At 43.2% G+C, this 26,909-nt stretch overlaps 1 protein-coding gene across 10 annotated transcripts in view; it reads left to right on the top strand.

Moving 5' to 3' along the window:
* The window catches only part of golga4 (golgin A4), a 210,126-nt gene that overhangs the window by 65,984 nt on the left and 117,233 nt on the right, over positions 1–26,909 (top strand). For 8 of the 10 annotated variants that reach the window (XM_085993786.1, XM_085993789.1, XM_085993787.1 and 5 more), the window contains 6 exons: positions 7,836–7,934; positions 10,148–10,301; positions 13,978–14,165; positions 18,261–18,344; positions 20,982–21,129; positions 24,000–24,020. In XM_085993786.1, the coding sequence (XP_085849912.1) occupies positions 7,836–7,934; positions 10,148–10,301; positions 13,978–14,165; positions 18,261–18,344; positions 20,982–21,129; positions 24,000–24,020 (694 nt within the window). The remainder of the gene's footprint in view (positions 1–7,835; positions 7,935–10,147; positions 10,302–13,977; positions 14,166–18,260; positions 18,345–20,981; positions 21,130–23,999; positions 24,021–26,909) is intronic. The other 2 variants (XM_085993790.1, XM_085993783.1) reach the window with 1 other exon arrangement.

Here is a 26,909-nt window from a genome sequence, read left to right as displayed (position 1 = left end):
TACAGATTACAAAAAATGCTGTATCTGTGGGAACATGATGCATCCACAGCTAGTAAATAACTTGATTGGGGAACAGCTCAAGACATGCTTTCACCTTGTGTCGCCTAACTGCACTCAAGCATAACAGCTTGCAGTTCAGGATATAGCCAGGAGCAGTTCCAGGACAGCTCATAAAACTGCTGATGCGTACCTTTGCTCCCATCGCCAATGAAAACCATAATAAAAGGGCTAGAAAAGGCTTTCAGTTACATACAGAAGCATGGATTAGTACCACTGCACCTTGACTAGCCACCACATGGGATTAAATCAGGAACAGCAAATTTAGCTCTGTTTTATCAATGTAGTTCTGCATAAGTATGTGGATGCATTGCTTAGGTAAGACTGAGATGCACCCAAGTTATAGGAAAAATACAACAATGCTGAATGCTACATAAGCAACAGATGGGAGAAAAGCTGGGCTCCCTTTTGAATCTGAGCCAATGGAGTTAACGCCACCAGGACAAATATCACTACAAGAGAGGGCACCACTACCACAGAATAACTGCCCCAGTCTCAGTCCCTACATCAGTCTCGCCACTGCTAAAAGCCTTATCCATGCTTTTGTCACCTCCAGACTCGATTACTCCAATGATCTACTTGCTGACCTCCCATCCATTCCCCTCCAGAAGCTCTAATTTCTTCAAAGTTTAACCCATTGTATTCTGTTCTGTACCAAATTCTGGTCACCCATCGCCTCCTTCGTTGCTGATATACATTGGTTCCTGTTCCCATCTGCATTACATTTAAAATTGTCCTCTTCATCCACAGATCCTTTTGTGACCTTCACACATTCTCTCTTTGCAAGCTTCTTAAGCCCAATACCCTATCCGACATTGTTTAATCCTCAGACTCTGGCCTTCTATACATCCTCCCCTCCCTTTGCCCTACCATTGGTGGCATAGCCTTTAGCTGCTTGACTGTACTCTCTGGATCTGTCTCCCTAAACCCTTCCACCTCACCACTTCTCTCTCTACCTTTTTCAAAAACTTTCACAGCACACCCATCTTTTTGACCCATCTTTTAATCAATCACCCAAATCTCTTCCTTCATTGCTTTACGCCTGTTCCCTTATCTGCCTCATTCTTTATCTGTTGTCTTTTGGATGAGACTTTAAACACAGGCCCTGTCTCAGGTGAACATAAAAGATCCCATGGCACTATTCCTAAAAGAGTAGGAGTGTTCTCCTGGTGTCCTTGCCAATAATCATTCCTCAGCTAATATTTATTCCTCGACCAACATCATTAAAGCAGATTATCTGGTCATTTATCTCACTGCTATTTGTGGGACCTTACTGTGCTCGAAGGACTGCCGCGTTTCCCGAAATTACAACAGCGACAACATGTCAAGAGTACTTAATTGGCTGTGATGCACTTTGGGATATCCTGAAATTGTGAAAGGTGCTTTGTAAATGCAAAGTTGTTCTTTCATTACCTCTCTCCAAGAAATGCGTTGGAGCTGGGGTTTTTTAAAGAAACATTGAAGGTGTTACATAAATGCAACTTGTTGGTCCAAGGGGGCTTACAGCTCTCCAGTACCTCGCCCAAGGGGCCATTCTTTTGTGAATCCAGCACCGCTGAGCCTGATCCAGTCCTCATGCACACACATCCTTTCCAGCAGGCTCATTGGATAGTGATCTGGAGCTGGAGCACCGGCAGACTTTTACTTTACCCCTCCCTACCCCTAATGGTGTTGCTTGCATAGCCATCCAGCTGAGATCAGCTATCGGGGATCAAACCTGGGACCCCTTGCTGTTTGTGTATGGCTCAGCACTATACTGTGATTAACTACTGGGCCAGCAAGGCAGCACCAAATCCACTGCTTTCAGGTATTTTCTGCTCTTCGAGTTTCCACCGTCGCACACTATTCTCAGTTGTTCCCCGGCCTCCGTCAGTGCTGCTTTGAAACTCGCTGCCATCAGGATGATCAGAGGTGGCTTTCCCTCTTGCTGTTCTCTCCTGTGGGGAAGGGCTTCGTTTGTGTTCAGTTTCACTCCTCCAGTGGAGTGGCGATGTCATCGTGTGTTGGATTAGTTATGTGAGGCTGTGTCCTTGACAGGCTGAAAGGGATATATTTTATACCCAGTGCAGTAAGTTTTCTTTGGATTGATAAAAAACTGACTGACGCATAGGAAGCAGTGAGTACTTGTTAGTTGAGTTATGTAATGGTAGAGAGGGGGAGTGGTGAGTTATGTAATGGTGGAGAGGGGGAGTGGTGAGTTATGGTGAGTTATGTAATGGTGGAGAGGGGGAGTGGTGAGTTATGGTGAGTTATGTAATGGTGGAGAGGGGGAGTGGTGAGTTATGTAATGGTAGAGAGGGGGAGTGGTGAGTTATGGTGAGTTATGTAATGGTGGAGAGAGGGAGTGGTGATTTATGGTGAGTTATGTAATGGTAGAGAGGGGGAGTGGTGAGTTATGTAATGGTGGAGAGGGGGAGTGGTGAGTTATGTAATGGTAGAGAGGGGGAGTGGTGAGTTATGGTGAGTTATGTAATGGTGGAGAGAGGGAGTGGTGATTTATGGTGAGTTATGTAATGGTAGAGAGGGGGAGTGGTGATTTTGGTGCCTCATGGATCGATGTTTGGAATGTTTGTAATTTACATTAAAGTTTTGCATTCAACTGTTCAGTGCAAACTGGTCAAGTTCAGTGATCGAAAACTAGGAGTGACAAATAAATCTGAGGAGGCAGCTCAGGGACTACAATATATTTAAGTGAGTGGAGCAGTGGCAAATAAAATTTCATATGCACAGTGTCAATTACTGCACATAGGAAGGGAAAAAAAGGGTAACATAAATATTCCAGGAATTGTGTTTCTACCTTGGGATAAATTTGGAACAAGTTCTTACAAAATTCGTTTGTCAAAATTTCTGAAGCAGCAATCAGCAAAACAAATAAAACGCTGAACGACATGGCCGAAAGATCACGTGCAGGTCTGAGGAGCTGATGCTCAAATTGTATCGTGCGCCAGTTAGACCACACCCTGAGTAGAGTGTCCAGTTCTGGTCACATGAGAATGATTTAGTTTTCGGAAGTGGTTCAAAGAGCCACTGATTTGGTCTTGAATATACTCAGTCATTGAGTATATAAGACCGAGAGCGATAGATTTTTGGATATTAAGCGAATCAAGGGATATGGGGATGGTGCAGGAAAGTGGAGATGAGGTAGAAGATCAGCCATGATCTTATTGAATGGTGGAGCAGGCTTGAGGGGGCAGAATGGCCGACTCCTGCTGCTCGTTCTTACGTTCACGACCTACTTGCCCCCCTCATCCCTGAGCAACTATTGTATGGGGCAGTGTGAATGAGCACTTGGACAAATATGAGTGTCTATGGATGTTGTTTATATGGACTTCTAGAACGCATTCAACAAGGTTCCACATGAAACTATTAACACAAAGGAGAGCGCCTGGAATTGGAGCAACCTATTGACATGGGTAGGGGTTAGGAGATGTAGAGTAGGGGTAATGGTTATGTCCTCATATTGATAGGATGTGACTCGTGGTTCCGACACGACTGGGGCCTCAGCTTTTCAGTATCTTTATAAATTACTTAGATTAAGAAATAGAGAATCGTACATCCAAGTTTGCTGATGATACTAAGTTAAATAGAACAATAAACAGTGTTTTTATTTATCCATTCACGGGATGTGGGAGTCGCTGGCAAGGCCAGCATTTATTGTCCTTGAGAAGGTGGTGGTGAACCGCTGCAGTCCGTGTGGTGAAGGTACTCCCATAGTGCTGTTGGGGAGGGAGTTCCAGGATTTTGACCCAGCGATGATAAAAGAGCAGTGATATACTTCCAAGTCAGGATGGTGTGTGACTTGGAGGGGAACTTGGAAGTGGTGGTGTTCCCATTTGTCCTTCTTGATGGTGAAGGTCGCCGGTTTGGGAGGTGCTGTCAAAGAAGCCTTGGCGAGTTGCTGCAGCGCACCTGGTAGATGGTACACACTGCAGCCACGGTGCGCCGGTGGTGGAGGGAGTGAATGTTTAAGGTGGGGGATGGGGTGCCAATCAAGTGAACTGCTTTGTCCTGGATGGTGTCGAGCATCTTGAGTGTTGTTGGAGCTGCATTCATCCATGCAAGTGGAGAGTATTCCATCACCGCCCTGACTTGTGCCTTGTAGGTGGTGGAAAGGCTTTGGGGAGTCGGGAGGTGAGACACTCGCTGCAGAATGCCCAGCCTCTGACCTGCTATGTGGCCGTGTGTAGATAGGAGCAGAAAGATTGATAGATTAAGCGATTGGGCAAAACTCTTGGCAGATGGAGTTCAGTGTGGGGATATGTGACGTCATCCACTTGGAAAGGTAGGTCAGAGTATTTTCTGAATAGTGAGAAGCTAGGAATTGTGGAGTGAAGCAGAGAGATTTAGGGTCCAAGTACAGAAATCACTATAGGCTAGAAGAGATGTAATTTAAAAAAAACTAATGGAATGTTGACTTTTATCTCAAGGGCTCTTAAATACAAAGGAGTGGAAATTATGTTACAGTTATATAAAGCTCTGGTTGGACCCCATTTAGAGTATTCCATTCAGTTCTGGGCACCGCTTCTCAGGAAGGATGTATTGGCCTTGGAGGGGGTGCAGTGCAGATTCACCAGAATGAGACCTGCGAGTAAAGGGTTAAATTAGGAGGACAGGTTGCATAGACTTGGCTTGTATTCCCTTGAGAATAGACGATTAAGGGGTGATCTAATTGACGTGTTTAAAATGATTAAAGGGCTTGATAGGATAGATAGAGAGGAACTATTCACTCCAGAACAAGGGGGCATAACCTTAAGATTAGAGCTAGGCAGGGGTCACCTCAGGAAGCACTTCTGCACAATAAGGGTATTGGAAATCTGCAACTCTGCCCCCAAAAGCTATTGAATCAAGGTCAATTGAAAGTTTCAAAACTGATATGTTAGATTTTCATTAGGCCAGGGTATTAATGGTTATGGAACCAAGGCGGATAGATGGAGTTATGATGCATATCAGCGATCATGTACAGGAAACTTTGGTTTATACGGAGGTTGTATGTCCGGAAACCTCGATCTAACGGCAGAAATCAGCAGCCGTTTTGGTTAGGTTTTTTTTCTTCTCGCATTTTTTTTTTTCCAACTGTCAGGCTCTGGAAAGCGTCTCTGTAACTTAGCAACAACTTCAGAGACACTTCCAAGGTACGGGCCGAGTGTTTACAAGCTGTTGCTAAGCAACAGTGTTTGTTGTCAGATACGGAGATGAAAACCTCCGTATCCTTCAACATTAACGCTGGTCTATCCGGAAGTTTTGATAGATCGGCAACAGCTCGGTCCCGTCGGTGCCGGATATCGCGAAGTTTCCTGTATTTGAATCGCGAAATAGGCTCGAAGGACTTGATGGCGTACTCCTGTCCCTTTGTTGCTATGACTGTTTTGAGGAAAGACACAGAAAACTTGAAAGGAGGCGATTGAGAGGTGACCATTTATAGGTGAGTAAGGTATCTAATGGTACAGAAGTAGAAGATCTGGAACACTAATTCAAACTGAATGTGGCAGTAAAATAAGTGGAGCATATGGGCTGAATCGAGTAAAATGTAAATTTTGGGTTGGTGTCAGGAAGTTGTTTATATTAAGAGCAATAAACACGTAGAATAGACTTTAGAGATTAAGTAGTGGAGGCAAAAACCCTCGAACAATTAGATGCTAGGATTGTGAGAGTGATAATCAGATCTTTCTGGGTGGATGAACTCGGATGGATTGTCTATCTTACGTTTGTTTTCTCACTGCACAGACATTGTTAACTCTCCCCTGTGACTGAGCATGACAGGGTAGCCACCTGCTTGGGTGTGAATGTGACTGTTTCTGTGCCAATCACGTGCTTCCAAATGGCTCCATCTCTTTTCGCCTTTCGCTGTACAGCAGTGCGTTTGCAACCATCTTCAGCTAGAAGTGCCGAGTAGTTGATCCATATCGACCTCCTCCTGAGGGCCCCACCATCACAGAAGCCAGTCTTCAGCCAATTCAATTCACTCCACGTGATATCAAGAAACGGCTGAGCGCACTGGATACAGCAAAGGCTATGGGCCCCGACAACATCCCGGCTGTCATGCTGAAGACTTGTGCTCCAGAACTAGCCGCGCCTCTAGCCAAGCTGTTCCAGTACAGCTGCAACACTGGCATCTATCCAACAATATGGAAAACTGCTCAGGTATGTCCTGTCCACAAAAAGCAGAACAAATCCAATCCGGCCAATTACTGCCCCATCAGACTACTCTCAATCATCAGCAAAGTGATGGAAGGTGTCGTCGACAGTGCTATCAAGCGGCACTTACTCACCAATAACTTGCTCACTGATGCCCAGTTTGGGTTCTGCCAAGACCACTGAGCTCCAGACCTCATTACAGCCTTGGTCCAAACATGGACAAAGGAGCTGAATTCCAGAGGTGAGGTGAGAGTGACTGCCCTTGACACCAAGGCAGCATTTGACCGAGTGTGGCATCAAGGAGCCCTAGTAAAACTGAAGTCAATGGGAATCGGGGGGTGGGGTGGAAGCTCTCCACTGGCTGGAGTCATACCTAGCACAAAGGAAGATAGTTGTGGTTGTTGGAGGTCAATCATCACAGCCCCAGGACATTGCTGCAGGAGTTCCTCGGGCAGTATCCTAGACCCAACCATCTTCAACTGCTTCATCAATGACCTTCCCTCCAACATAAGGTCAGAAATGGGGATGTTCGCTGATGAATGCACAGTGTTCAGAGCCATTCACAACTCCACAGATAATGAAGCAGTCCATGCCCACATGCAACAAGACCTGGATGACATTCAGGCTTGGGCTAATTAGTGGCAGGTAACATTCGCACCACACAAGTGCCAGGCAATGACTATCTCCAACAAGTGAGTGTCTAACCACCTCCCCTTAACATTCTACGGCATTACCATTGCCGAATCCCCCACCAACAATATCCTAGGGGTCACCATTGACCAGAAACTTAACTGGACCAGCCACATAAATACTGTGGCAACAAGAGCAGGCCAGAGGCTGGGTATTCTGCTGCGAGTGTCTCACCTCCAGACTCCCGAAAGCCTTTCCACCATCTACAAGGCACAAGTCAGGAGTGTGATGGAATACTCTGCACTTGCCTGGATGAGTGCAGCTCCAACAACACTCAAGAAGCTCGACACCATCCAAGACAAAGCAGCCCGCTTGATTGGCACCCCATCCACCACCTTAAACATTCACTCCCTCCACCACCGGCGCACTGTGGCTGCAGTGTGTTCCATCTACAAGATGCACTGCAGCAACTCGCCACGGCTTCTTCAACACCACCTCCCATACCCGCGACCTCTACCACTTAGAAGGACAAAGGCAGCAGGCGCATGGGAACACCATCACCTCCAAGTTCCCCTCCAAGTCACACCCCATCCTGACTTGGAAGTATATCGCCGATCCTTCATCGCTGGGTCAAAATCCTGGAACTCCCTCCCTAACACAACTGTGCAAGTACCTTCACCACACAGACTGCAGCGGTTCAAGAAGGTGGTTCACCACCACCTTCTCAAGGGCAATAAATGCTGGCTTTGCCAGCGACGCCCAGATCCCATGAACGAATAAAAAAAAAAAAATTGGGAGGAGAAGGGGATTGAACCTTTGTCTCTCCTATTGATGGCATCTCTAGTTTTTGCTTCTATTGTCAGTGCCACCTGTGCTTTCCTTTCCACCTTTTCTCTCTTACACATGCTAAGACTTGAAATGACAGGAGTATTACAATTTCACTAAGTCTTGTTGAAACACCGGAAAAAAATTAATTCTGTGTCTCAATGAAGCTTTCTTTGTTAAATTCTTAGGAACTAAAAATGGATCAACAAGCGAAGAAACATATTCAGGATGAGTTTGAAGCAGCCCTGGAGGAGAAAGACCAATTTATTGGTGTTCTACAGACACAGGTAGAAGGGCACAGCATGTGCGTATCTTAACTATATACCAGGTGGCATCCAAGCCGGTTAAAACATTTTTGTAACCATTGCAGGCAAGTCATCTTGCTGTCCAGGTTTCAGTGGCTTGATTTAAAAGTGTTCAGTATTTAAACTCAGAAGCTACAGGTACATAATGGGACAGAGTCTTGTGTTGTTGGAGCTGCACTCATCCAGGCAAGTGGAGAGTATTCCATCACACTCCTGACTTGTGCCTTGTAGATGGTGGAAAGGTTTTGGGGCGTCAGGAGATGAGTCACTCGTACAATGGTGATTAGTTGATTTTTTGATGTAATATTGGATGGATAGATGTATAAATATTACTTTATAACCATAGTAAGTTAAAAATGTACTTTTATTTTAACAAATGTCACACCCCCATCCACATCAATGGGGCTGTGGTGGAAAGGGTGGACAGCTTTAAGTTCCTCGGAGTCCACATCACGGAAGACCTCTCCTGGTCCCTCAATACCTCCTCTCTGGTGAAGAAGGCCCAGCAGCGCCTATATTTCCTAAGGAGGCTGAAGGGATGTAACCTGTCACCCCTGATCCTCTCTAACTTTTACCGCTGCACAATAGAGAGCACCCTGACAAACTGTATCACAGTATGGTATGGCAGCTGTAGCTACTATGACCGGAAAGCCCTGCAGCGGGTAGTCAAAACTGCCCAACGCATTACCGGCACCCGGCTACCGACCACAGAGCACATATACCAGAAATGCTGTTTACGGAGGTCACGGACCATCACAAAGACCCTACCCACCCCAGCCACAGTCTGTTCGCCCTCCTGCCATCCGGGAGACGCTACAGATGCATTCGCACCCGTACGACCAGATTTAGGAACAGCTTCTTTCCCAGGGCTGTCATCCTACTGAACTCCACAAATAAACTCTAAAGCCTGCACATCTGCCAATGCACTTTATTATGGTTATCTTTATGTTAATGTACGTTGAATGTTTAAATGTCTTAATCTAAATGTACACTCTCGGGAGCCGCAAGCCTACATTTCGTTGTACTGCACTTGTGCACTAACGATGACAATAAAAGTTGATTTGATTTTGATTTGATAAGTAACTTTCCATAATGCGTTTTTAAAATTAAAACCACTTGATTTGCACACAGGGTCATGTTTGATAATCAGGTCTTTCTCTGTATCCTGTCTGGTTTGTGTGCTCCATCGACATTTAATTGTTTCAGCTTAGTTTCACAACTGCTCCTTAACTGACCTCCATCTATGTTTTAATTCATGTGTGCAATAATTGTTGTCTCTCTCTTATTTGAAGTAACTTTTGTAATTATTGAATTTTTGAAGCTCTGTATAGTAGGATGTGGACATGGATTCCTGGGTCCGAGATTAAGCTGGCAGTTTTCTCCCATACATCACTGATGTTGGCCTTGACTGGCTGCAGCAAACTGGAGGCTCCTCATCGAGTTTCCACAGTGCTCAATGGGCACACACATAACCAGCTCTCTCCACCGCCCTGCAGCAGCTTGGCTAAGCTTCGAACCCTAATGGCATGAGAGATTAAACCAACATATCTCCTGACTGTGCCATTGCATGTTGTGGCTGCATTGCTTACCACCAATGCAATACCAAGCAATATTTAGTTTGATGGTAACTGAATTTAAAAAAAAAGCTTCAGTTCTCATAGTTTTGCATAAAATGTCAATCTATTTACAAACAGTTATATCTTGTTGCAACTGTATTATCATTGCCACTTAATTAAATGTTCTAATTTAATTTTAACTAGACTTAGTTGAAATGTTGAATTTTGTATCTCAATTTATTCAACAAGGCACTGACCAATAATTCTTTATATAAATCTTGATCTAGATTTTTATGAACTGCAAAAACCTGAGCTATGACTTGAGTGTCATTTTGATGCTTATCCAGCCACTCTTACAGGTGTAATCGCTGTCAGCAGCCACAGAATCTTTCCTGAAATTGGCCCTTGCCTCCTCGGGGGTTGCATTACTAGTGATTGGGGAGAGTGGGGCACAAGACTGCACTGCTTAATGGATAGGGTAACCATTGATGTGCCTGTTGGATGCTTTCTCGCCCTTCTTTTCATATTTTACAGTTTAAGGAAGTTGTGTTTAAATGTTTGGTACTTCATTTCTTCAGGGGACCATGGTCAGAAGTGCACTTCATCAGTTTGTTAACATTGAACATTTTACATCTGCAGGTTACATTACTAAAGCAAAGGATGGTGCTTGGAGGGACAAATGAGGATCTGCATGAACCCACAGCTGAAGCCTCTGTAATGGAAAATACAGAAACAGTTCAACAGAGTCTCAACAATGAAGAAAATAGTACAGACAGTCCTGATGGATTAGGAGGTGATGTCTATCACAGTCAAGAAACTAAATGAAAAATGTTGTAAAAAGAAAGCTTTTGGTGGTTACAGATGTGCAAGTACAGGAAACTTTGGTTTATCCGGAGGTTGTATGTCCGGAAACCTCGATCTACCGGCAGAAATCAGCAGCCGTTTTGGTTCGGTTTTTTTTCTTCTAGCATTTTTTTTTTTTTAACAGTCAGGCTCTGGAAAGCGTCTCTGTGGCTTAGCAACAGCTTCAGAGACGCTTCCAAGGTACGGGCCGAGTGTTTACAAGCTGTTGCTAAGCAACAGTGTTTGTTGTCAGATACGGAGATGAAAACCTCCGTATCCTTCAACATTAGCGCTGGTCTATCCGGAAGTTTTGATAGATCGGCAGCAGCTCGGTCCCGTCGGTGCCGGATATCGCGAAGTTTCCTGTACTACGCTTGCAGTGAAACATGGGGCCAGAATTTATTGTAAAAATAACGGTGAGGCTTAAGGCCCTGACCGTTATTTATGTGCGCATAAGACAGAAACTTCAAGCGTGGGCAAATGGCAAAGTTAAACGCGAAAATCCGAAAGTTTCCGTCCGAGATGCTACGTGCAAACGGCATCTCACTGCCTGGCTCCCCATTCAAATGTAATAAGCAGAATGAAGTTCCTGTACTTGGATCGTAGATAGTGACTAAACTTACCACCGCTGGGGCTTGTCCACTTCAGTGTAAGTACCCTTTTTAACGGCATGGTAAGTCTTAATTACTGCCAAACAACCTCTGAAAATGAACCTTTATAAGTGTGGCATCTCATTTCTTCAGCTTTTAATTGTTGGAGATTTAAAAAAAAAAGTGACTTGATTTTTACACTTTCTCTTTTCTCTCTCTCAATCCAATCGTTTTTGCCCTCTTTTTGTAGCTGATTTAATATTGAATTCACTATTCTAACTTGCACTTCCTGGTTCAGACTCGGTGCTGTTCATGAATGATTCTTTAATCTGATTGGTTAAGGCAATACGCAGTTGCTTGCCCTGTCCACACAGATCCCAGATGTTTTATAGAGGGCACCGTGGCATTTCGATCTCTTAACTTGCAACAACTTGCTGCGCAAAAGCTGATGGAAATTTGTTCAGTGGCAACAGTAAATTCTGCCCCATGTTAAGCCACAATACATTTTCTTCGTTGTACCCTGAAGTACTTGGATTTTTTTCAACACCACAAGGGGCATGATTGGTGAATCCCAGCAATAGTAATTTCCTCACTGTGCAGCTTTAAGGTCTCTAGTTTTGTCATACTAATTATTTACATGTTGATAAACCTGAAATCGAATAGGCTCGTCTTGGAGCATGATGCCGATTTAATAAAAAATAAAAAAAAAGCCTGAAGTTCCTGGTGGTAATTTAATTCCATGTTCTTGGTTAAACAATTATTTTTTGGTGTGCGTGTGTTAGCAAATTAGATTAAATTCCCAGCTGGAGTTGCAAAAAGCTCCACAATTGGATGTGAATGAAAAGCGTGCAGTTACACTTTAACCCTCAAGACTGCCAGTAATATGAGAATCCCTTGTCTGCTTGGGCTGACTGACTTTGTAGGTTTGCAGCTCACACCCCGAGATCGTTGACACAGGTGAATTTTTCGGTGTCTGTTTTGCGTCAGTGATGTGAGTTTCAGGTGGGTGCATCAGGGAGTGATAGCACCATCAGAGTAGTTCAAGTGAATGAAGAAAAATGTTGGCAGCCCTCGTTCCTGGAAGTCTCATTTTTCGCAAATAAGCTTGAATAACTTTCTACCCTATATGGCTACATATAAATTGAGTTTGTGCAAGGATCGCTTTGAAGTTTTGTAATTAGTATTTTAAGTTTTTTTTTTACTGATACCTAATTAATTCACCTGATTTGCTATGAGGAGGAAATTTTCTGTCCTGCAGGCCATTGCCAACTTGTGCAGTTTTGCATTTTCAAAAATGAGATTTTCAAGTAAGGTCAGCAGTAATGTGACTTTCAAGTTTACTTTTTGTTGTTAATTGTTTTAATAATATCAGTAAATAATTCCAGTTGTTTCAGTGTCTGCACTAAGACGAGAATGTTTTTTGCCGCAACTTGTATTGCACTAGCTTTTTTTTTAGTTCTGTGGCTGGAATGCATTATTAAGGAAGTAATAGAAAATCCTAATACAATCAAGTAGAGTCAACATGGTTTTATGAAAGGGAAATCGTGTTTGACAAATTTACTAGAGTTCTTTGAGGATGTAACGAGCAGGGTGGATAAAGGGGAACCAGTCGATGCAGTGTATTTAGATTTCCAGGAGGCATTTGATAAGGTGCCACATAAAAGGTTACTGCACAAGATAAGAGCTCACGGGGTTGGGGGTAATATATTCGCACGGTTAGAGGAATAACAAAAGAAAGTGCTGGAAACACTCAGCAGGTAAGGCAGCATCAAGGAGAGAGAGAGACGAAGGGTTGGACCCGAAATGTTGACTCTCTTTCTCTCCTCGATGCTACCCAACCTGCTAAGTGTTTCCAGCACTTTCTGTTGTTATTTCAGATTTCCAACATCCGCAGTATTTTGCTATTGTAGCATGGATAGAGGATTGGCTAACTAAGAGAAAACAGAGTCGGGATAAATGGGTCATTTTCAGGTTGGCAAACTGTAACTGGTGGGGTGCCGCAGGGATCAGTGCTGGGGCCTCAACTATTTACAATCTATATTCATGACTTGGATGAAGGGACCGTGTGTACTGTAGCCAGATTTGCTGCTGATACAAAGATAGGTGGGTTAGCAAGTTGTGAGGAGGACACAGAGCCTGCAAAGGGATATAGACAGGTTAAGTGAGTGGGCAAAAATTTGACAGATGAAGTATAATGTGGGGAAAATGTGAGGTTATCCACTTTGGTAGGAAGAATAAAAAAGCAAATTATATAAGTGGAGAGAGACTACAAAATGCTGCGGTACAGAGGGATCGGGGGGTCCTTGTACATGAAACACAAAAAGCTAGCATGCAGGTACAGCAAGTAATTAGGAAGGCAAATGGACTGTTGGCCCTTATTGCAAGGGGGATGGAGTATAAAAGTAGGGAAGTCCTGCTACAACTGTACAGGGTGCTGGTGAGACCACACCTGGAGTACTGCGTACAGTTTTGGTCTCCTTATTTAAGAAAGGATATACTTGCATTGGAGGCAGTTCAGAGAAGGTTCACCAGGTTGATTCCTGAGATGAAGGTGTTGCCTTATGAAGAAAGGTTGAGCAGGTTGGGCCTATACTCATTGGAGTTTAGAAGAATGAGAGGTGATCTTATTGAAACATAAGATTCTGAAGGGGCTTGACAGAATAGATGCAGAGAGGATGTTTCCCCTCGTGGGGGAATCTAGAACTAGGGGGCATAGTTTCAGAATAAGGGGTCGCCCATTGAAAACGGCGATGAGGAGGAATTTCTTCTCCGGGTCGTGAATCTTTGGAATTCTCTACCCCAGAGAGCTGCGGATCCAGAGTCATTGAATATATTCAAGACGGAGATAGACAGATACTTGAGCTACAGGGGAGCCGAGGGTTATGGGGAAAGGCAGGGAAGTGGAGTTGAGGCCAAGATCGGATCAGCCACGATCTTATTGAATGGCGGCGCAGGCTCGAGGGGCCAAATGACCGACTCCTGCTCCTACGTCTTATGTTCTGATGTTCAACTGTGTTATCATTGTGTGTCCTGCAGAGGGAGCTGGCGATGCTGCTAATTCCGTAGTAGTTCTTCAAAAACGTGTGAAGAGGCAAGAAAATCTCCTACAGCGTTGTAAGGATATGATTCACATCCACAAGGAACGCTGCACTCAGATGACCAGTGAAAAGGAAGCCCTTCAAGAGCAACTAGATGAGCGCTATCAGGAGCTGGAGAAATTGAAGGTGAACTTAAAAACTGGTAGAGCTTTCCTTTGCTCTGGCTGCTCTGGTCAGGGACTGAAGTCCAAACACAGTGGAACACTGAAGACCTGGCTCATAGCTGAACGGCAGTACAGCTCTAAAGGGGTGGGTTGCTGTCTGGCACCTTGGCCTGGGTCAGCAGCCTTTGTGCCATCCAAGGGAATGACTGTTGACAGACTGCTCAGCTCTTTAAAAGTAGAATCTGCAGACTCGTCTTTTTTGTAATTGAACTGAAATAATAAATTGCATGTACAGGAAACTCTTTGGTATCCGGCACCGACGGGACCGGGATGGTGCCGGTTGATTAAAATTCCGGATGACGGAGAGGGTTGTCTACCGAGGCTATTTTTTAACAGAGTCAGACTCAAGTTATTGAGGTGTTCGAACTTCCGACAGCGCCAAGAAGCCGAGTAGTGGCAGTTTGGAGAACTACCCCCACTGACTAACTCGGCCACCGCCGGAGACTCGGACTCGGCAACATTGCCGGTTATTGAGGGGTTGTTTTCGAAGTATGAATTTTGCTGGTTAATAGAGAATTCTGGATATTTAGGTGCCGTTTAAACGAGAGTTTCCTGTATTGTAGTTTAATTTCTAGTGCAGCAGTGACCTACAATCTGCATATTTTATTGGTGGTTGGGTGGAGAATAAATATATGGAAATTCTATCAGTATCATGGCCTTTACTCCGACTATACAATTGGTTGACTTGTTCATTTATAATTTGCAAATACTTCCTATTTTAACTGCCAGCAACTTACATTTTTATAATAATCTTGAAGTATCGACAGATATCCCCAAGTTCTTTGTAGAACGGTGGGCAACGTGTGCACATCAGGTGTGTTGGGAGGAGGGGCAAAAGAGATCTTTTGGAAGCTGTTGAAGGCAGGGAGGGAGGTGGCCAGGCTGAGATACTGAGGGGAGATTTCAAAGGGTGGGAGCAGCGGCACCCACATCCCATGAATGATTAACAAAAACAAAATAGCTGAAGGAGTGACCACTGTTGGAGCAGGCAGGCAGTGAGGGGTCGGTTGCGTAGACTTGGCTTGTATTCCCTCGAATATAGAAGATGAAGGTTGAATCTAATTGAGGTGTTTTAAAATGATTAGATAGGGCAGATAGTGAGAAACTACTTCCTCTGGTGGGGGAGTCCAGAACACGGGGGCGTAACCATGGTCCCCCCTAATATTTTTGGGGGTGCGCAATCCCTTTAATGGGCTACGTGGCCCATTCAAAGTTTCACGCAAGTGTGAAATTTCACATTGGAAAAGCCGGTCCCGGGCCGCGCAGCTTAGAGTGTACGTTGGGCATAACCTTAAAACTAGACCTCGGCCATTCAGGGGTCATGTCAGGAAGCACCGAGTCGCACAAACATTAGTGGAAACCTGGAAAACTCTCCCCCACGAGGCTCGGTCAATTGAACATGTCAAAACTGAGCTTGATAGATTTTTGTTAGGCAAGGGTATGGAACCGGCAGGTAAACCGAATTGAGATGCCGATCAGCTGTGATCTAATTGAATGTCAGAACAGGCTCGAGGGGCTCAATCTGCGCTGTGCCCCCTCCAAGGCCACGATATCCTTCCTGAGGTGTGGTGCCCAGAATTTAACACCGTGCTCTAAATGGGATCTCACCAGAGCTTTAGATAACTAACATAACTTCCACCCTTTTGTATTTCAACCACCTTGACTTAAAGCCCAACATTCCATTAGCTTTTTAAATTATTTTTTGTACCTGTCCACTAGCATTGTGATTTCTGTACACAGACCCCTAAATCTCTATGCACATCCACTGTTCCTAGCTCCACACCATTTAGAAAATACTCTGATCGATCTTTCTTGGGTCCAAAGTGGGTGACCTCACACTTTTCCACATTTTACTCCATCTGCCACAGTTTTTCTCCACTCACTTAATCTGTCAATGTCCCTTTGCATCTTTATGCTCGCATCTACATTATTTATTGTGCCACTTGACTTGGTGTCCTCAACAAACTTGGATATACGGCTCTCTCTTCCTTCATCTAAGTCACTTACAAATACAGGAAACTCTCGATTTACCGGCACCTAAATAACCAGAAATCTCTGTTAACCGGCAAAATTCAGGAGTAGGTTCAAGTAAGTTTTACTTCATATTAGTGGCCGTTCCTGGATCTGTGGCTGTGTAACTGGGGTTCCTGCACCTGTTGCTAAGCAACAGGGAAGCCTGGATTTGTTGCTGCGGACGGGGCTCTCGTACCTTGGTAAGTATACCTCTCTGTAATCCGGACTTTTTGATAAACTGGCACCACGCCGGTCCCGTCGGTGCCGGATAAAAAAGAGTTTCCTGTATCGTGAAAAGCTGAGGCCCCAGTGCAGATCCATGGGGGACATCACTAGTCACATCCTGCCAAGTGAAGTACACACCCATTATTTCTACTCTCTGTCTCCTACCTCCTAACCAATTCCCTACCCATGTCGATAGATTGCCTTCAAATCAATGGGCTCTCATTTTTGTTAACAGTCTTTTATGTGGAACCTTATCGAATGCTTTCTGGAAATCCATATAAATAACATCCGTAGACACTCCCTTATCTACCACATTCATTACCTCAAAAAATTCACCTAGCTTCGTTAGACACGGCTTGCCCTTTACAAATCCGTGCTGGCTCTCTCTGATCAGTTAATATTTGACCAAGTGCTCAGTCACTCTGTCCCTAATAACAGATTCTAATAACTTCCCTGCAGCAGACATTAGGCTAATAGGCCTATAACTTCCATATCTATCTCTCCTACCCTTCTTAAATAATGGAGTGACACTTGCAATCTTCTAATCAAAGGGGAAAATTCCTGAATCCGGAGCATTTTGGAAGATTATGACTAAAGCATCTACAATTTCCTCACCTACTTCCTTGAATACCCTCTGGGTAGAAGCCATCAGGTCCTGGCGATTTCTCTATCTTTAGCCTCGTTATTTTATCCATTACCGTTTTTTTACTTGCATTAAATCCAATAAGTTCCTCCACTTGATTTATTTTTACTTTTCCTTGTAACTCTGCTACTTTATCCTCATCCTCGACTGTGAAGACTGATACAAAGTAAGAATTTAGCAAGTCTGCCATTTCCTGATTTTCTGTTGCAATATCACCTGCGTCTGTCTTTAAGGGACCCATATTACCCTTAGCCATCCTCTTTCTCTTAATATACTCGTAAAAACCTTTAGTGTTGCCCTTGATAACTCTCTCAGGTTTTTTCTCGTATTCCCTTTCTGCAACACTTACTACTTTCTTTGTATCCCTTTGCTGTTCTATATATCTCTCCCAGTCCACGGGATCTCTACTGTTGTTTGCATTTGTATAAGCCCTTTTTAGTTTTACATTATCTCACTTCTTTTGTTGACTTAGGTTGTCTAATTACTCAACTAGAGCCCTTGCCCTTTCGGGGTATGTACAGATCTTGTATTCAGCCAAATACTTCTTTGCACACCTCCCACTGTTGATCTGTAGTTTTATCCGTTAATAGTTCTGCCCAGTCTACTGTGGTCAATTTCTGCCTCCATCCCTTCAAAGTCCACCTTACCTAAATTTAAAACCATAGTCCGTGACTCATGCTTCTCCCTCTCAAACCTACTGTCAAATTCAATTACCCATGCAACAACATCCGAATTTCCTATTATTCACAGTGGAGGAAGCAAGTGGTTTCACATGAAAGAAACAAAATTGGACTGTGAAGCTAGGTTGGTGACTGGTTAGGAAATTACATTGGCATAGCCTTGTGAGCATGCCACCTGTTGCCCCTGTTTTTGGAGAATGGTGCAGGAAGTTCAAAGAGAGAAGTAATTTAGTATTCTATCTTTATCTAAAACAAAATTTTTTATGCAAGGTAGTGTGTGAATATAGCATAGATGTATTCAAGGGAAAGCTAGATAAGTACATGAGAAGGATATGCTGATTGGGTTGGATGAAGTAGGGTGGGAGGAGGCTCGTGTGGAGCATAAACTCTGGCATAGACCAGTTGGCCGAATGGCCTGTTTCTATGCTGTAAATTCTATGTAATATAATGGGGACATCAGATGGAAAATGCCTTTACACATTGTTTATTTCTTCAGGATCTGCACACTATTGACAAGAGTAAACTTATCACTCAGCTCCGAGATGCAAAGAATTTAATTGAACAGTTGGAGCAAGATAAGGTGAGCAGTACTTCAGTGAGGTGAGTGTTCTGATGTCTGCTCAGTAGCTGCAGGGAAGCAGGAGTATGGCATGAGTTGCTGCAGAGCTGACCCAGGTCATCATTATTCAGTTCAATAGTAAGCTACTGCACTGAAATAGCAGGAATGGAGTCTGAGCTCCTTTATGTACAGCTAAAAGTTCTTTGAATTTCAAAGTTAAGTTTCTTATTAAACAAAATACTGCAGATGCTGGAAATCTGAAAACAAAACCAGAAAAAGCTAGAAATGCTCAGCAGCTCAGGCAGCATCTATGGGAAAACAAGTCCGTCGACTTTTCGTGCCCTTCCTGAGGACTGGGAGGAGATTTCTTCCATTCCCCTCTGAACTTGTATTCGAGATGGCATTCAAAATATGCCTACATTTAATCTTTAGTGTCAGTGTCATAGGTTAAAGGCTAACAGCTAAAGAAACTTGGTTGCATGCCCTCTTGAAGTGAAAATTAATCATTTGTGTTTTAGCGAAACAATTAACATGTAGCCAGGATTATAATTTAGTGTATTGTCTTAATTCTTCTATGCTCCCTCTCTCATCCAAAGAACCTTATCAACACAGAGCTCCCAATTACAACAGTATTGCCATAGGAAATTGCTGAATGGAGCCCAAGTTATCCTGCTGGATTTAAGCCGGTGGGAAAGAGATAGCCAGTCACCTCTGAATCACTTGTGTGCACCACCTACTGACTGGTTATGTTGGTGTGGGCCCTGAAGTCGCTCTGCAAGCCACCCTCTGAGATAGAGGTGTTGCGTGGCTGAGGAGAAAAATAAATTACAAGGGTGGGGAGGAAAAGCAGGCACTTTCCTGCTGTAGGATGTTTTGATTAGACAGTAGACTCTCTCATCTTTTTGTTAAATCTGTAATATTAAAAAAAAAGCACAGCTCCCATCTCAGATAGGTTTCACTCGATTTTAAACAAAGTTCCAACTACCATTTGTTGTGTACGATCTCTAAATCTGTTATGATAGTATAGCATAACTCAGACAATTACGGGTGGCTATGCATCTTCCTTAATTTTTTTCAAGCTTTTAAAAAAATTTACTTCAGTGTTAATTTAGTTTCTCTTTCAACGTTCTTTCCAAAGTGCTTTTTTCATTAGGATTACCAATTTTGTGGATTCCTGTAAATCACAACTACATTTGAGTAATAAAATTATGTTCAGCAAATGCAAAACTACATTAGGCGACTTTATATAAAAAAAAAATACAGAATACAATTACACACAGCTCTGTGCTCGCCCAGGCACTGACTTTTTTGTTTTCTTTAAAAAGGAGACATTGTGAATCACCTGCATGTCCTATTTACACTGCTGCATATGAAGCTTTAGACTTCAGTGTTTAAAATCGTGATTACAGTCAAGTTTCCAGTGTATTCTCTCGTGATGGACTCTGGGGTCTTTTCAACATTTTACACAGAAGATGCACTCTCATTTTCCAAATTTATTAAGAATCCCATATCCAGTGGGAGATTCTGAATCATCGGAGTTGTGAACCATGTATTTAACTGGTTTACAATCTGTACTGATAGAATATGTGTTGCAAGTGTAGCCGCATAACTAGATGACCAAAATCTCTTCCACATCTTGATGTTAATGTTCTGTCTTTTCTTGCTTAACATTGGATAGCCAATTCCTAGGAATTTCCTTGTCTTACTATGGCATCAGGTCAGCATTTTGCCAGCAGTCGATCATGTACCATGTTAGCTTAGCTCACTTGGTGGCACGCTTGCCTCTAAGTCAGAAGGTCATGGGTTCAAGTCCCACACCAGGAGTTGAGCATATAATTTAGGGTGACACTTTGCTACGTTACTCAGGGAGGGCTGCTGACATGAATCTTGTCATTCATGTGGAAATGACTTATGAAGTAATACTGGGCGGCCTGCTGGTGGCGCTGTCCAGGGAGAGTATAAATACTCGGGCATGGGCCCAGCTTGCTCAGGACATTCTTTAACAGGAACTAGTGAAGGACACAACTAGATCTCCATGTTGAAAAACAGTTGATTAAAGCCTTGTTTAATACTCAGACCAAGGGCCTAGTAGTTTTCTTACGTCAGCTGCATTGCTGGAAGTGTCATATTTCTGGATGAGACATGAAAGTGAGGCCCCATCCGTCTGTTTAGGAGGACATACAGGATCCTATGGCATTACTTGAAGACAAGCAGGGCAGCTCTCCCATTGTCCTGACTGATGTTTATCCCTTACCGAAGACTACCAAAAACAGATAAACTGGCCATTATCTTCTTGTTCGGGACCTTGATAACAACACTGCGAAAACAAATGAATTGGCTGTGAAGCACTTTGGAGCATTCCGATGTCATGAAAAGTGCTATACAAGTTCCTTCTACTGAAGTAGGTAAGGCAAAAAAATGGATTTGCCTTCAACAAAAGTAGCAGCTTTCAGAAATGCAAATAAACTTTCAAATGCAGTTAATTGCATTGTAGGAGGCAAATATAAGTGCTAATAAGCTGCTTGGTGGGAAGCGGTAATTAGAGTAGGAGGAGGCTTTCGAGGAGTATAAATACCAGCTTTGACCAGTTGAGCCGAATGGCCTGTTTCTGTGCGTAGATTCTTTGTAAGCAAAATTTAAAGAATTGATAAATTGCAGGGAATGGTAATCGCAGAGACAAAACGGCAGATGCATGAAACATTGGAAATGAAAGAAGAGGAAATCTCTCAGCTCCGTGCAAGAATTCAGCAGTTCAGTGGACAACGCGAAGAGCTGCTTGAACAGAAAGAGAAGTCTGACAAAGCTGGTAAGCAGTTCTTGCTGCGTTCTTCTATTTTGGCTTGTTTAATTTTTTTGGCTTTTTTTTTACAAATCATCTTCAAATAGATATCTATCTAAGCTCAGTAGAATTCAATAACATGTGTAAGTAAATCCAGATTTGGCTGGTGAAGGAAAAGATAGTGTGTCTGGTTCAGTCAGATACTTCATCAGCAACGTAATGGTGTGCTTTTAGAAATGAACTAGCAGTTTGAGCATTTATGAAATCTGAGCTTAGATTGTTAGCTTATTTCCACCAGCTTATATTGTGTTGATACTTTGTGCACCAGATTGCTGTTGCATGTTTTAACTCTGCTGTGCGATTCTTAACTTTGAAAGGTGCACCAGTGCCCAACAGTAGGTCAAAGGAACATTTTCACCATTGAATAGAAGGTGTTTCTTCAACCTGCTATTCAAAGTCTGCTGACACTGGCATTTGAGCATTAATTTGATGACTTTTGATGCTTGCAGATGCTGTCGTTCAATATTCATTAACAATACTTTGTTGTGACTCATTTCTTTGGGATTTTTTCTGCTGGTTGCGGTTTGCTGGTAATAACTGCGCAGGATGTAGATATGCTTTTATAGTCATGCTGGCCGTAGACAGCGTTTCTTAAAGTTTACTAATTCTGAAAGGATCACGATTTATAAATAAGCTTTTAACTTTTTATCTGCCAAGACAGTGATAATGATGAAATAAATAGCCACTTGCTTTATACCCAGTACTACTTAGTCTTTCTCAATGGGTCAAAGACTAGAATTTGTTTGAATGAGATTATAAACCAGTGTTTTATCAATGAACATTATCACTGTGGGTTGAGTGAGAATTTGATGCTATGTGTACTTTTTTTCGTGACCTAATTTGTCCAGTGTTGCCACCTATTTAAAGGGAGGCTAATTTGGAATCAGCTCATTGGAGCTGTTTCGTTACAGTAAGTGATGAGGCAGTGTTAATTTTACTCAAATAACAAAAAAAAAAGTTTTTGCCCACATATTATTTCTTTGTACATTTTATCCATTACAAATGGTATAAAATTAAGGGATTTTTTGTTTAAGACAACCACCTTTATAATCTCGTTTAAAAATTTTTTTTTTGCATTGGATGGCTGTGTTTGTTGTACTCACCACAGCACTTTAGTCTCAACTGTTGAGTTTATACATCTTTAGTTTACATTTAAACACCCAAGACACAGTGGCCCGGATTTTGCGGTAAGAAAAATGGTGAGGCTCTCGGCGCTCGCCGTTATTCTTGAGTAAATTGGACAGTAACTTCCGGCGTCCGCACAACTGCAGTAAAACGTGGAAAGTTGCTGTCCAGTTTGCCTTGCTCTTCCAGAAGCTTTGCTACACTGGTATCTTGCCAAGAGATTCGGCATTGACACACATGAAGGGCGTGAAGTCGGGGTACTTAACCACTCGATACCCACTGAACATGCCAGAAGAAGTTAGGGCTTGTCCATTCAAGTGTAAGTAAATTTTAATGATGTGATAAGTCTTAATTACTGCCGAACAACCTCTCTGGCACTGAAACTTTACTTTTACAAGTGTGGCGTCTCATTCCTTCAGATTTTACTCACTGCTAGAAATTTGAAAAAATTAAAAAATTATTGTTTTACTTTTTCTTTTTGTCTCTTTTCTCTCTTAATCCCATCTTTGTTTCCCTCTCTATTTTGCTTTCTATGCATGACTTTACATTGATTTAAATATTCTAACTGACACTTCCTGGTTCAGACTCTCCGTGCCTCAGTCAGGATTCTTCAATCTGATTGGTTGAAGAGACATGCAGTTGCGTGCCCTGTTGGTACAGGTCCCAGATCCCCTGTAGAGGGCGCCGCGCTGTTTCAGACTCCCGATGACTGTAAGTTGCTGCGCAAAAGCCCACGAGAAGTCTGAGGGCAGCTGCAAGTGCAATGAATGCCGACTACTGTTTGTTCGCAGTTGACAGCAAAATCCGGGCCAATATATTTGGCAGCAATGATTCACCATGTTTCATTTTAGATCTTCATTTTTATCAGGATTTTTTTATTTTACATCTTTAACACCACTGTGCTGTATAATTTCCTTCCCTTCAAATTATTAAAGCTGTAGGTAATCAAAATTAGAAACCTTTTCTTTGTTAGTGAGCTGTTGGGGCACTACAATTGGCTTCATGTTATGGAGGGGGGAAAAAATCAGCCACGGGTTCCTACTTCTGATTACCATCCAGTGAAACTGCTGGAAAAGCCGCATGTGTAGACATTGGGTGAGGACAGGATCAGCTCGACAGTAATTCCTTTTCCACAATGATCGAATAGCCTGCTGGCACTCGGCCTTTCGTAAAGAATGGCCTCCTGGCTGAGGCACTGGGACAAGGCACCTGTGGAACTGTACTCTGTCACCATTCAAATCAAATCAACTTTTATTGTCATTGTTAGTGCACAAGTGCAGTACAACGAAATGTAGGCTTGCGGAGAATTTAAAAAAAATTGTATAAATGTATTTGATTAGACCATTCTGGCCACTGGGTAGTTAGCATTAAATCCCCAGCTGATCATGAGTCATGTTTTTATGCCTCCTATGCAAATTTTACATGGCAGCAATGCCTATTTTGCTTTGGTATCTGACCAAAGTTAACATTGTTGATACAGTACAAGTTTCTTAGATGTTGATAATTTTAACTAAGGAGATGAAGTATAGCAAGTGCAATAAGTATTGCTTGATGAAACAGATTTAATAAGTTACTCTTTTCTTAAACGGAAGGTGCTGTTAGGTTTCTATTTTTTTTTAGTTTTGAGGTTCACTGAGCAGAAATCTTACACAGCAATTTTATTTCTGTACATCCACGCATGCCAATAAGTGAACCATGGTGCCTTTCCCAAGCCTTGTATGAACAGGACTGGGGTAAGGGCTCTTCTTTCTTACACTCCATAGTGGTTGCACTAGGCTCAGCAAGTAAACCCTATGTTTCTCAGGCAATAGTTTTAATCCTTTACGCTCACAATTCTCGCTGATTCATTACAAAGATCAGTTGTTGCGTTCATGTAAAATACCCTCTTAAATAAAGAATTCGTCAAATTATATTCTTCAGATTTGTGTGCCTACTTTCAGCACGTTTTTCATAAATGTATTCATTGCATTTGTTGTCCGTCCCAAAAATGAGTCTGGCTTTTTTTTTAGAAGAAATGGGAAATTTTTATATTCTCACTAGATACAAGGGTGAAAAATGGCACATCCTTCAGAAAATCTTAGCGCTAAACTAGGAGCCCTGTACAATAAATTGCAATGCAATGCTTCAGCGTCAGTTCATCTCATATCTCCAATGGCCTCTAGTGGAAACAACAGAGCACTGCAACATTTACATTGTTCACAGTAAGAAGCCCGAGTACTGTACATGAACAGTTTGACACGAGGCCGGTGTGAGACCAAAATGTCCATTTGAAATGATAAGTTGAGTGTTGTATAACATAATAATACCTATGGAGACTAAAGGACCAATCATAACTTTGGTAATGGAGCTTGTTCAGTGTATATAACTGGTATTGAAGTGCCTGAAGTTAATTGCTTACACGGTAGAAATAATATCCTATATAAAAAAAAAAAGTCGAAGGTCAGAAGAATTACAGCTTAGTGTCTTAGGGTGGCATGCACACAGACAGAGCAGTACTCCAAATTGCTACAGGTTTGTATATAAAACTTCTCAGCTACAATTAACACCAGCATTGGTGTGCTGTAGCGAGCTGCCCACGGAATGTAATTGACTTACTTAGGTTTTTATTTTTCTTATTCTCCTTTGTTTGACAATTTTCTCACCATTGGTATTATTCTGCTGAAGACCTTGAGTCCTTGCTGAAGTGACCTTTTTGATGTGCGAGTGTTGGCAGGCTGTTGATCTGTGGAGCATCACAGCCCAGCCCTGCTCACCTGACGTCCATGCCTGCACTTCCAGTAGGTGACGCTAGATGGTGACCAGAGGTGGGAACCTTGTCTGATTTTTTTTTTTTTTTTTTTTGTCTCTTCCCTTCCCGGGTTCAAATTCGGCCTCTGGCGACTGTCTGTGTGGAGTTTGCACATTCTCCCTGTGTCTGCGTGGGTTTCCTCCGGGTGCTCCAGTTTCCTCCCACAGTCCAAAGATGTGCGGGTTAGGTTGATTTGGCTATGATAAATTGACCCTTAGTGTTAGGGGATTAAATACGTGGGGTTACGGGGATAGGGTGGGATATGTGTCGGTGCAGGCTCGATGGGCCGAAATGGCCTCTATCTGCACTGTGGATTCTGTGATTCCCAAAACCAAGCAACATTGAAGTCAATCATTGCACCCCCTCCTACCAGCCAACTGAGCTCAGCTAACCTGGTGCAGATTGGGGGTCAACCTGGAACTTGCTTGGTCAGCTACTCTCTGCCTTAACTAGCTGAACCATTGGTGATCTCCAATACCTTGGGTTCTGATTAAACTTGGTCAAGTGCTTCAAGTCTTGGCTTTAAAATTTGACTAGTGGCGGATACTTTTCTGAATCGGTGTAATGAACCACCAATTCTCTGTTGTTAATTTGCACCAGCTCTACCAAGAGACTGAAGTATTGGTGCCTCACTGGAGTAATATTCTGTCATGTCCAATCTAACAGACGGAGCAACCTAATGCCCTTTAGAGAAGGAAATCTGCCATCCTTAGCCAGTCTGGCCTAAATGTGACTCCAAATCCACAGCAATTTGGTTAACTCTTAACTGCCCTCTGAAATGACCTAGCAAGCCACTCCGTTGCATTAAAAACTGCTGTGGAAAACTAAGAATAATAAAACCGGACGGCATCGACCTAGGCACCGGATTCGGACACAATAAAGGCACACCCAGTCAACCCTGCAAAGTCCTCCTCACTTTTATTTGGGGACTTGTGCCAAAATTGGGAGAGCTGACCACAGACGAGTCACAGCCTGACATTGTGATTCTTGCAGAATCATACCTTTCAACCAGTGTCCCAGTCTTCTGCATCACCACTCGTGGGTATGTCCTGTCCCACCGACAGTACAGACACACCAGAGGTGATGGCACAGTGGTACACAGTTGGGAGGGAGTGCCCCTGGGAGTCCTCAACATTTACTCCAGACCACATGATGCCTCATGACTTGAGGTCCAACACAGTAAGGGAAACTTCCTGCTGATTACCACCTACTGCCCTCCCTTAGCTGATGAATCAGTACTCCTTCATGTTGAGCACCAGTTGGAAGAAACACTTGAGGGTGGCATGGGCACAGAATGTACTCTGGGTGGGGGACTTCAATGTCCATCACCAAGAGTGGCTCGGTGGCATAACTGCTGACTGAGTTGGCTGAGTCCTGAAGGACATAGCTACCAGACTAGGCCTGCGGCAGGTGGTGAGAGGACCAACACAAGGGGAAAAACCTACTTGACCTCGTCCTCGCCTATGTACCCGTCGCAGATGCATCTGTCCATGACAGTATTGGTAGGAGTGACCACCGTACAGTCTTTGTGGAGACGAACTCCCGTCTTCCCACTGAGGACACTCTCCATCGTGTTGTGTGGCACTACCACCGTGCGAAATGGGATAGATTCAGAACAGATCCAGCAGCTCAAAACTGGGTAACCATGAGGCGCTGTGGGCCATCAGCAGCAGCAGAATTGTATTCCACCACAATCTGTAACCTCATATCCAGCATATTCCTCACTATACCATTACCATCAAGCCTGGGCACCAACCCTCATTCAATGAGGTGTTTAGAAAAGCATGCCAGGAGCAGCACCAGGTGTACCTAAAAGTGAGGTGCCAACCTGGGG

Source organism: Somniosus microcephalus, chromosome 7 (genome assembly GCF_052327205.1).
Source record: "Somniosus microcephalus isolate GS21.2 chromosome 7, FLI_Smic_1.0, whole genome shotgun sequence".
NCBI lineage: Eukaryota > Metazoa > Chordata > Chondrichthyes > Squaliformes > Somniosidae > Somniosus > Somniosus microcephalus.
This window is presented reverse-complemented; position numbering and strand designations above follow the sequence as displayed.